This window comes from Schistocerca gregaria, chromosome 5, assembly GCF_023897955.1.
Source record: "Schistocerca gregaria isolate iqSchGreg1 chromosome 5, iqSchGreg1.2, whole genome shotgun sequence".
In the NCBI taxonomy this organism is placed as follows: domain Eukaryota; kingdom Metazoa; phylum Arthropoda; class Insecta; order Orthoptera; family Acrididae; genus Schistocerca; species Schistocerca gregaria.
Window position 1 is genome coordinate 197,783,317 of NC_064924.1, and position 12,217 is coordinate 197,795,533.

The window sequence follows — 12,217 nt, forward strand, 5'->3', positions numbered from 1 at the left end:
AGGAAGACACTCAAAATGCAAGTCTGTGATCGTTGCAACTGTTGTACAGGCAGTGTGGGGCCTCTCATAGTCATGTTGCAAAATGACACCTGCTGACAGCAATCCATGTCGCTTTGATTTGATTGCAAGCTGCAGATGATTTTTTAGGAGATCTGTGTATGATGCACTGGTGACAGTGGTTCCTCTATGCATGTAATGCTCCAAAATGACACCTTTTTCGTCCCAAAAGAGTCAGCATAACCTTCCCTGATGATGGTTCTGTTCGAAACTTCTTTGGTTTTGGTAATGAGGAATGGCGCCATTCCTTGCTCGCTCTCTTTGTTTCCAGTTGGTGGAGCTGAACCCAGGTTTCATTTCCAGTAACGATTCTTGCAAGGAATCCATCACCTTCTTGTTCACAGTGCCGAAGAAGTTCTTCACAAGCATCAACACTTCGTTCTCTCATTTCATGAGTCAGCCGCCGTGGCACCCATCTTGCAGACACTTTGTGAAACTGGAGCACATCATGCACAATATGGTGTGCTGTCCCATGACTAATCTGTAAACAAGCTGCAACGTCATTCAGTGTCACTTGGCAGTTTTCCTTCACTATGGCTTCAACTGCTGCAATGTTCTGTGGAGTCACAACTCATTGTGCCTGATCTGGACGAGGAGCATCTTCCACTGAAGTCAGACCATTTGCGAACTTCCTACTCCATTCGTAGACTTCCTGCTGGGACAAACATGCATCACCATACTGAACCTTTATTCATCAATGAATTTCAATAGGTTTCACACCTTTACTACGCAAAAACTGAAAAACAGAACGTTGTTCTTCCCTAGTGTAAGTCGCATGTGGGGCGGCCATCTTTATACTGATAATGCGACGGTATGTGTGCATCTGCACTACGCTGCCACCTACAGGCCATTTTGCACGCTGTTTGTGGTACGCTTACCAACTTACAGGATAATGGCACGAAATTTAGATTTGTTATTACAAATTTAAGGCTTTGATTTGACTCACCCTCGTAGACCTCCTCCTGTCCATGCTCCCAATCCATCTCTCTGTTTCCACCTCTTTCTCCTGCCGTTTGTATGTCCACATCATCCTCCCACCTCTATCTGTCCATCTCCTCATCCCCACTCCCCCTGTCTGTTTATCACCTTATTCCCCCTCTGTGTGCTCGTACTCCATCTCTCTGTGCCCATCTCCCTCTCCTCCATCTCCTCCTCCCCTCCTGTCCATCTGCTCCTGCCCCCCTCTCGCTATTCACCTCCTCCTCCTCCTCATATCTGCCTATTCATCTCTTTCTGCCAAAGTCTGCCCATCCCTCTCCTCCTGCCCACCTCTCCCTATCCATCTCTTCCTCTTTCTTTCTCTGTCACTCCCCCTCCTCCCCCATTCTAGACCCATCCCCTCCTGCACCCTCTGCCACCAATCTATCCTATCCCCTCCTCCACCCATCTGAATATTCCCCTAGACATGCCCACACCTATGTGTTGCCTCTGCAAAACAGATCGATAAAACAGACAATACTGCTTCCACAACACACCTGTCACACAGGGCAGCCTACATGCTGGGGAGTCCTCACCCTCCCCTCTGTCCATTGCCTCCTCTACCCATCTCAACCTTCCTCCAGCTGTGTCCATCTGCTCATGTAGCCATTGCAAAACAGGTTGCTAGAGCAAGTAAACACTGCTCTCACAACACACATTTCATGTAGGGCAGCCTATGCCTCTGGAGTTAAAAATCGTTTCTTGCCCGATACAAAGGCTGCCACACCAAGCAGGCCAATACTACTCTGACACAACACGCCTGTCATACATAGCTACCTACACTCAGGGGCTGAAAAGACGGATCTTTGCCTGTATTTCTGTCCCTATGGGTACTAGGATGTTCTACCCCCCACTGTGTTGATATTCATGAAGTTTACTGTGTACCAAATTTGGTTAAAATCTATCCAGGATTTTAGGAGGAGATCCTGGGCATACATACATTCATACATAAATAAATACATGCTGTTTTATATGCAGGGTGATTCAAAATACTTGCTGCAGGCTTCTAGGGATTGTAGAGAGAACTTGTAGATAAAGTTTTGATAAGGAATCCACGTCCACAAATGTACCGCTTGGGTGTAAAATCAGTTTGAGGATTAGATCACTTTTAAATCTCCCATTTCACATTATGAGATGGAGGGGTGGGGAGGATAAGGACAGAGAGAGGGAAGAGGAGGAGGAGATTAAGACATATATCCAGTTTCAATACATATTTAGCAGTTACAAAGCATTGTCAGGTTTGCTAGTAAATAAATAAAAATAGATATAATTTTTTCCATTGTTATCAGTGTTGTTTCTGCTTTTGTAAAAAAAGACATCATGGAGGAGTTTCATCCACATTTGCTACTTGGCTTTGTTACACTGATTTTATTTCAAGGTTGAATAATAAAGCAATGGAAAGATAAATCAAGGAAGCAATTGATAATTTAAAAATTTTAACCTTGAAGCCCACGGCGTGGTCACGCAGAAAGAGAATGTCACTACCGTCTTTTTTGATACTGTTGGTGCATATGATAAGGTACACACACCCAGTTTCACTTTCAGAATAAACTTATTCGACCAAATCTTGTGCCAGAGGCTGGTAGCTGACATGACAATGTTAAAGGATATCTTGATTGTGTGTTGGAGATTGCGACAAGGCAATTTTATGTGAAGAATGATGCTCTACTTCTATCTGATAATTCTGAGACTTATGGAATCACTTGTTATGAACAATTTGTGAATTGCAAGAAAGAACAACGAACTGACAAGTGACCCTAAAGACATCAAAGAAAAATACACTCTAATACCCTAGAAAAATAGCACTGCCACGCACAAAGCTCCTTGTAATATTAACTCTTCCACGTCTAACTGACAAATGCTATGTGAACTATGTATCTTCTCTGAGACACTGGGATAGTATTAGAGGTGGGTCATTTACAAAGGAAAGAATTCCAAGGAATTTTCATTCACCATTCACTTGTCGTAGCCTGTCTCATTTGTTTTTGGGTAGTCACTCGTTCCACAGTCATTTCAACTTTTTTGTAATTATTCACCAGTAACTTAAATAAAAATTAAATTGCACGCAATATATACAGTTTACAGGCAACAAAGAAATCTACTTCTCTTTTCAAGGTTTTCATCAGCTGCAGAAAGCAACATATCATAAGGCAAGTTTTATTTTTTATTTGTAGATTGGTTAAGGTTTCATTGCTTTATTTAGTATGTGGTTTTTAAGATAACATTCAATGATTTTTTTTTATTGTAGTGTAACAAAGTTTACATAAAACTTTCGATTTTCGCATTTCTTCCAAAAATAAAACATGAGAGTCAGGGATGCCAATGGCCTTGCTGCATGGTAACACCAGCTTGTGTCAAATCACCAAAGTTAAGCACTAGCTCTTCCAATCCAAGAGCTTGAGAAGTAGTGGCTCCAGACATGAAAACTGACAACAGCTGGGAGGGGTGTGTGCTGACCAAATGCCCCTTCATATATGCATTCAGTGATGCCTATTGGGTGCGAATGACAAAGCAGTTGGTCAATACCGTTGGGCCTTCTAAGACCTGTTTGGATGGAGAGGAGACAGAGTAAGGGAGATGCTTATTTTTCATGTTTGGTATTTTCTTATGCTACTCCCTAGCATGGTTTCTTTGCACAAAGTAATGAGTTGTTTGTGATTTCAACTCAATAGGAAAAGAGGATGTCTGTCTTCTCTATATGAAAAATCATAGAATGGCATAAAATTGTATTTGGTTTCTACCTCAAAAAAATATTTTTCTGAAGTACATTTTAGTGAAAACTACATTACTTACAGTTTACGGTTTTCAAGATGGCTGTGAGACAGATACTGTACAAGAATTTGATACATATAAGACACCCAGTTGTTGCAACAAAATTTTAGTTTATCACGTTTCAACACTGACTATAGATATCTTTACCAGAAAAATCGACAATTATATGTAATAACTGATGAACAAATTTAAGAGCAGTAATGCTATTGGCCCATAAAATACTTCTTAATTAAGTTAATATGACATAGCACAATACTGCTCTTAAATTTGTTTGTCAGTTACTATATGTAATCACGGATTTTATGATGAAGATACTCATATCCAATTCAAAACATGGTAATAGTAACATTTTGTTTTAACAGTTGGCTGTTTAATACCTATCACTTTCAACTTAATTATCAATACTTTACTGCTGCATTAACTTTAAGACTACATGTTATAAAACTACTATTTACTATGTGTGTGAGGAAAATATGACGAGAAAGTCACATTTTCTTTTAAACACACTTATTCCTCGATAAAATGTCTTTTTCCCTTGCTTTCAGTATTGTTGAGATATGCAAGCCACCCCACCTCAACAAGGTCCAAGGTTTATGGGAGACTACTTTGCATTTTCTAACAAAATATGCATACCTTTTCTGTTTCATAGTAATCTACCTTCCAAAAATATATATTGAGTGGCTAACTATCAATCTTGTGATGCAAAACGGGATTTCTGAATGTCCAGGAAAATTTTATTCTTAAGAATTGAGACATCCTCAAACTCATAGAATTAATTATATTAAAAAAGGCAATATTACAATCTTGCCTTGTCTTCAGTGAATGTCTGCAGACACCTATGTGTGCATCCACTGTTCTGCTTTCTGTGTCAGCAGCAGGAAGTGTACACACAGTAGAGTGTGTACTGGTATTTTGCTGCAGGCTATCATTGAGCATACTTGCAACACTACGGCTGCAAATTTCATGCCATTTGGAGTGATCCTCACTTCAAAACTATGCTAGAGCTTCTTATGGCAGCAACTTGCACTACAGCAAGCACTTAGTACTGTATACTCACCAGCAAGAGGTTCCTGTTATTAGCTACTTTTTCACCTCCACTCCATCTCTGTCATCATATCACTACCTCACATTAATTTAATTTGTTTTTTCATATTTTTAATTATATGAGAATACTCTTTGCAAAATATCTTTGTTCATTCTTCCCTTATTTCTTACTTGTTTTGTTCTCTTTAAGGTTTCCAAATATCAAATATCATCAATTTCTATCACTTCTTTGTTTGTTTTCTTCTCATCTTGTGCTGTATTCCAATTACTGAGGTTCAGTTTAATGTCCAAGCTGATCTCTGAACAATAAAGTTTGTTCCAGCTCTTTCCACTGCTGTGCCACACTGAGGACCCACTGGTGTAACTACTGTAACATGAATTTCATCATGCTTGTCTGCTGATGCCTGCCATATACAAGCTATTCCCCTCTTTGTTTAGTTGTAGTTTCAGCTTAGAAAGTCTATTTCTAACATAGTAACTGATACTTTAGTAGATTTAAATATATAACTGTATTGTATCATTTAGCTTGGATGTGTTATCCATACTGTTCGGGCTATTCGGGGCAAACAATTAAGTTGATGTCAACATACATCAGCAATAACAACCTGTTTAAGAAATGATTAAAAACAAAGTGTCAGTAATAGCAAATGGCCCTTTCAGGGTATCAGATGCTTGCAGTGTTTCACAGCATGAAGCATCTGCTATTTAGCAGTTTGAAAATAGCGCCATGAGGCATTTGAAACTGGTCCTGCAATTTAAGAGAGATCTTGTTGTATGCTCTGATCAAGAAGTCATGCTAGCCAAAATTTGAAATAAATGATTATGGCATCTCAGTAGTCTTCAGTCTGGATTCATACAACTGAAGAAAGATATTATTTACATGCCACAGTGGTATTTGGAGAGGTACTAAGAACATTGACACTTTGATTGAGACTATGTGGCAAGCTAGATGACTACAATAGTTAAATATTAATTGAAGAAGGCAGGTATCTGCTGCTAATCAGAAGAGAAACATTTTCACATGTTGTGAGTCATTTAATATGCCGAGTTCCAGTCTGTCACAGCTTCCACTTGGCTTGTGAAACAGCTCTCTGTGAGCAATTTTTTTTGCATGAGGCAGAGCACAAGTAAGTAATAGGGAATGCAGCCTCAGATTAATCATACATTAATTGAATTGTGTGTATATTCATATGATGTCGAAAAACTGAATCTCAATGCTTTAATTATACCAATTTTATCATAACAGTTAAAAAAATTGTAGATAAAATTGATGCACAGATAATCAGTGGCAATAATTACAAAATATTTACTGTTTCTGCTCAGTTTTTTACATGATCAACACTATGAAAAATTAAATGAATTGCAACAGGTATTTATTTTAATTTTAGGGAAACAAAAAGGAAAATTCCACAGTATAGCACTACTTCTGTTGCTTATGACTGCCAATGATGCTGCCAGTCAACTGATAAGCACTTCAGTTCATCACAAAAATAATGACAGTAGCTTGGAAGACAGGTAAAAATTGTTTATTAATTTTGTGCCCTTCTTTTTTTAAAAGGTATGTGAATAAACGCACCTTCAATTATGCTTTCTGCATTATACAGGGAGATCCAGCCTACTCACAATTTTTTTCCAGGTGGAAGTTTGATGAACAATGTGACGAATATAGAACAGCACTTCAGAAACATGAATTTTATTTGGCAACATTTCATTTCAAAATTTGCCTGGAAAGTGAAGAATACTCTGAAAGCACTTCGATTTCTATACCAAGATTTTGAATCAGAGTTTGATATTGCAATGTGCTATATAAAATATTTTCAAGTAATCCCTGGTTTAAGATCAGGCAGGAATAATAATGCAAACAAGAGGCAACTGTCAGAATTGTTTTCAGATCTCTCTTATCCTAATAGTGACAGGCATCAGTTACTTAAAAATAATATACGAAGTATGAACGATAAGAAAAAATTTAATGTAGGATCTGAAATAATAAAACTAGTAATGCTAATGCTAACCCATTTAAAAATGATAACAAAAGAAATATTGCAGACGAATGGCAAAAGAAACTTACATCAAGAAAGTGAGTACAAAATTGGCTCCACTGATATTGGAACTAATATTTCTCTCCCTAGGCTAAATTCATCACAAAGATATTGGTATGGTGAAAATATCGGTATTAGTGATATAATAACCAATGTTTATACAGCACTTTACTTATCATTTTATGGGGAAATGCCAGCAGAATATCTGAATCAGCAAGGTGATCTGAAATTTGGTTCACTTGTAATGAATTGGACAAAGAAATGTATGGAGATATTCAACACCCATACCCTTGTTAAATGTACAAGAAAATATCTAATGAAGAAGATATGGAGTTGGGTTGATGCTGAAGAAAGACCTGTAACATGATTTTCAATACAATAAAGAATTAACATCTTCTGCAACTTGAGTAACCAATAGATATGGGTGCTATTTTTACATTATTATTGAGTATAATGTGTACTTTTTAATGACTCAAATATGTTAATTTCTTCTAGTTGTAAACTTTAAACAAAAAACTGCCCTTTAAAATAAGTTTTAAAGAGTCCTTATGAAACAGATAAATGTTTAATTATGGAAAAATTTGTACTTAACATTTGTAGTGCATACTCATGAACAATGAATTTCAAATTAAATAAGAGTACTGCAAAAAAAGTGAATGTAATTTTATTCAGTTGGTGAACTGAGGGCTTTATTATGTGAAATTACCAAGACTGCATATACTAATGTAGATAATAAGCACCTACCTTCTCAAGCATTTAAATTCTGTTAACAGTTTACTGTTGCCATCTTTGACAGACTGATTTCTTTTGTACTGTGTTGTAATTATTTTTATTATGCCTCTACTATTTTTCCTTTAATTATCATTAAAGAAACTTCCATTAAATCACCAGAAATGTTTTACATTTTTGTCAATCTTGCTGAAATTGTTTGCATCCATATTTATTTGTTCCCCAGCTATGCTGGTGCTTCCCTGGGAGCAGCATCACTCCACATTTTCTTTTAGCTCCCATATTAATTATAAAGATAACCAGTTTAAAACAGAGTATATATATCTAATATTCAAAATTTATTTATTCATCTAATAGTGCACCTGAATTTCTTTATTTCACATGTAAATTCTGATCTAAATCAGTGTGCCCATGATAATTGTTATAACCTTTAATCACAATAATTGCGTGGATTTTCACACACTCTCTTAGAAACAATAGCTGACCACATGATTACAACTCTGTCTCTCGTATTCGACTGCTGTGCCGTGACATGCGGCCGGTGCCGTTCGTAGCTAGGTGGCGCTCCCGCGCTCATCCGATTTGCGGAGCGCCTCTATCGCCGTTTGTGCGTACTGTCGTGGCGGCACTGTTAAATGTCTTGGCACTATCACAACACTTTTCCCCCCTTGAAAAAAATGAACACTCACTTCCTTGGAGAGGTGGACAGCGCAGAGACATCCATGACCTCTTGTGAGGCCCCGAGGAGATCCCGCGCAGAGACACGGGAGTATGGTCGAAAATGTCCAGGACGGAAGCTCGTGTGTGGAACGTGCCTCCTGGATGAGATGATGGGTGAAAACTCCGGAGCAGCATCCATAGGTGTCATTGACCTGGGAGTGTGCTCCAGCGAGATGGGTCCCAGAGAAGGCGGCGTCGCGACTGGGGCCGGTTCCGGAGTACTTGGAAGCGGCAGCGATGGCGGCTGCATCAACACGGACGGTAGATCGGCAGCAGCGACAGGACTGGCATCTCGAGCTGGTGGAGGCGAAGGATGGGGCGGTGGCACAGGCGTGGCCACCGCTCGTGGGCGCATCTGGTCGTAATGGCGAACAACCGTGCCGTCGCCCGTACGGATTTCACAAAGCCGGCGGCCGCGAAGAGCCTTGACCACCCCTGGAATCCATTTAGGGCGAGATCCATACCCTCGTGCCCACACGTCGGCGCCCACCGAGTATTTTCCCGCACTAGGGGACACAGTACAAGGCCTGACAGGGTGAAGCAGGTGCAGTAGAGTGCGCGGTTGGCGGCCATGCAAGAGTTCAGCAGGGCTGCGATCACCCAGAGGCGTGAAGCGATAAGAACTCAGAAATTGCAGCAGGGCGTCATCTGTGGAAAAATCACTAAGGAATTTTTTCATCTGGCATTTGAAAGTGCGGACAAGGCGCTCGACCTCCCCATTCGATTGCGGATGGAAGGGAGGTGCGGTAACATGATGAATCCCTTGTCCAGTACAAAAATCACGGAAGGCCTGCGAAGAGAACTGAGGGCCATTGTCCGTGACGATTGTGGATGGAAGACCTTCTAGCGCAAAGATTTTGGACAAAGCCAGCGTCGTCGCCGCAGTGGTGGGCGACGGACATCTAACAACAAATGGAAACTTCGAGAAGGCATCAATCAACAGTAGCCAATAAGTACCGAGGAAGGGGCCAGCAAAGTCGGCGTGCACACGTTCCCATGGCTGAGCCGGATCAGGCCATGGAGAGGGCATTGTACGAGGTGCCGCCAGTTGTTGAGCACACTGGCCACATGCAGCAACCATATGGATGATGTCCGAATCAATGCCGGGCCAATAAACGTGCCTGCGGGCCAGGGACTTAGTCCGAGAAATACCCCAATGGCCTCCGTGCAACAGTTGGAGAACATCTTTGCGAAGAGAGGCTGGCACCACGACCCGTGGAGATGCGCCATCCGTGGCCAGAAGAACAACACCATCACGAACAGACAGACGAAGGCGCAAGGCATGGTAGTTGCGAAGGGGATCCGATGCCCGGCCCCTGGTCCTGTCCGGCCAACCTCGTTGAACAAAACCGATCACCCGACGCAGGACCGGGTCCCGCGCAGTAGCTGATGCGACCTGCGAACCTGTAAGTGGAAAGCCCTCGACCGCACGACGTTCTTCCTCATCAATGTGGAAACAGAGGAGTTCATCACGATCGAAAACAGGGTCGGGGCCCATTGGCAATCGCGACAATGCATCAGCGTTGGCGTGCTGGGCCGTGGGGCGATAGTGAATCTCATAATGAAAACGAGACAAGTATAAGGCCCAACGTTGCAGGCGGTGAGCTGCCTTATCCGGAAGTGACGCCGAGGGGCTGAACAGAGAGACCAGCGGTTTGTGGTCGGTGATGAGGTGAAACTTAGAACCATACAAAAAAACGCTGAACTTTTTTAGAGCATAAATGATAGCGAGCGCCTCCTTTTCGATTTGAGAGTAACGCCGTTGCGCCTCGTTGAGGGTCTTGGAAGCATAGGCAATGGGTCGTTCCGACCCATCCTCATACCGATGGGTGAGAACAGCCCCTAGGCCATACTGTGACGCGTCAGTCGCCAGAACCAAGTGCTGACCCGGACGGAACGTGGCAAGACAAGGCGCCGACTGCAAATGAGCCTTCAGGCGGACAAAAGCCTGCTCACACCCGTCGGACCAACAGAAGGGGACGTTTTTGCGTAACAGCTGATGCAGAGGATAAGCTACCGCTGCTGCGGATGGAATGAATTTGTGATAATAAGCAATCTTGCCGAGAAACGCTTGAAGTTCTTTGACCGTAGACGGCCGGGGTAGAGCGTTAATGGCCGCAACGTGCTTACGGAGAGGGCGTATGCCCTCACGGGACAAGTGGAAACCAAGATACTCAATGGAGGGTTGGAAGAACTGTGACTTGTCCAGATTGCACCTCAACCCTGCCGAATGCAGAACCCGAAACAGTGAACGTAAATTACGAAGGTGCTCCGCAGTGGAGGCTCCCGTGACAACAATGTCATCCAGATAGTTTATGCAGCCGGGAACGGAAGCCGTGAGCTGTTCCAAAAACCGCTGAAAAATGGCCGGTGCGCTAGCGACGCCAAATGGTAATCGCTGGTACTGATACAACCCACAAGGAGTGTTGATAACGAGAAATTCCTTGGAAGGAGCGTCCAACGGCAACTGATGGTACGCCTCCGATAAGTCAAGTTTGGAAAAGAACTGGCCCCCAGCGAGCTTGGTAAACAACTCCTCAGGACGAGGAAGAGGATAAGTGTCAATGAGGCTCTGAGCGTTGACAGTGGCTTTAAAGTCACCACACAATCGCAGACTCCCGTTTGGTTTAGAAACCACCACGATTGGCGATGCCCATTCGCTGGAGGTAACCGGAAGGAGAATCCCTGAAGCTGTTAACCTGTCTAGCTCAGCCTTGACAGGTGCACGCAACGCCACCGGAATAGGGCGTGCCCGGAAAAACTTAGGGCGAGCCGTAGGTTTAAGAGTAATGTGGGCTGCAAAATCCTTGGCACAACCCAGACCAGCAGAGAACACGGACGAAAATTCACAACACAATCCATCCAGCTGTTGATACGGAATGTCCTCAGATATGAGGTGCACATCATCATCAATGGAGAACCCGAACAACTGGAAAGCATCATAACCGAACAGGTTTTCAGTGCCCGCATGATCCACCACATAAAACGTGAGGGGCCGAACAACAGACTTGTAGGCAGTGGAAGCATCAAACTGGCCCATGATAGGAATTTTCTGCTGATTATAAGTCCTCAGATTGCGCGTAACTGGAGACAAAGGAGGGGAGCCCAACGCCAGATACGTGCGAGAATTAATGAGAGTTACTGCAGAGCCAGTGTCCACTTGCATGCGGATGTCTTTATTCAGAACACGAACAGTAACAAACAACTTATTTGTTTGAGAAAGCACACAGTGAACATCCATGTCCGACGCCTCGTCCTCGTCGACAGGAACTTTATGGGACTGACACACAGAAGCAATGTGGCCTTTTTTCCTACATGAATTACATGTGGCCCAGCGTTTTGGACACGCTGCCCTGTCGTGCTGTACGAAACAACGGGGGCAAGAAGGAAGCGCGGAACGAACCGGCTTCTGTGGTTGCTGGTTTCGCTGCGAGCGTTGCGGCCCAACGCGACGTTGTTTACGCGAGTGAACCGCCCCCACATCTTCGTTCTCCTGTGCAACAGGCAAATTGTCCTTGTCGAGAGTTGACTGTACAGCGCCTACATCACACCAAGCGTCTATTTGCGCGCCAGCAGCGTGAGACACTTCAAAGGATTGAGCGATGCTTAGAACTTCCGACAACGACGGGTTTGGCAGTTGTAGGGCACGTTGCCGAACTTCTTTATCAGGAGCAAGCCGTAGAATAGCATCCCTAACCATTGAATCAGCATAAGACTCGTGATGAGCCTGGTAAGATTGATGGGGCTGTTTACGACACTGGTAGAACGCCACGCGGGCGGCAACAACGTGGGTGTTTTTTCGATAATAGGCAGACAATAAGTCACACATTTCTTGGAAGGACAGGGAGGCTGGTTCCCGCAGAGGGGCTAACTGAGAT

The 12,217-nt window shown here is 42.8% G+C and overlaps 1 protein-coding gene across 3 annotated transcripts in view; it reads left to right on the plus strand.

Annotated features, from left to right (window-relative positions):
- LOC126272612 (uncharacterized) overlaps positions 1-7,307 on the plus strand; it is a 62,582-nt gene extending 55,275 nt beyond the window's left edge. For 2 of the 3 annotated variants that reach the window (XR_007549248.1, XM_049975557.1), the window contains 2 exons: positions 6,240-6,366; positions 6,456-7,307. Coding sequence is in view for 2 of the 3 variants with exons in the window: in XM_049975557.1 (XP_049831514.1) it covers positions 6,240-6,366; positions 6,456-7,257 (929 nt within the window). In the remaining variant the exon portion in view is untranslated. The remainder of the gene's footprint in view (positions 1-6,239; positions 6,367-6,455) is intronic. The other variant, XM_049975558.1, reaches the window with a different exon arrangement.
- Positions 7,308-12,217: the final 4,910 nt, after the last annotated feature.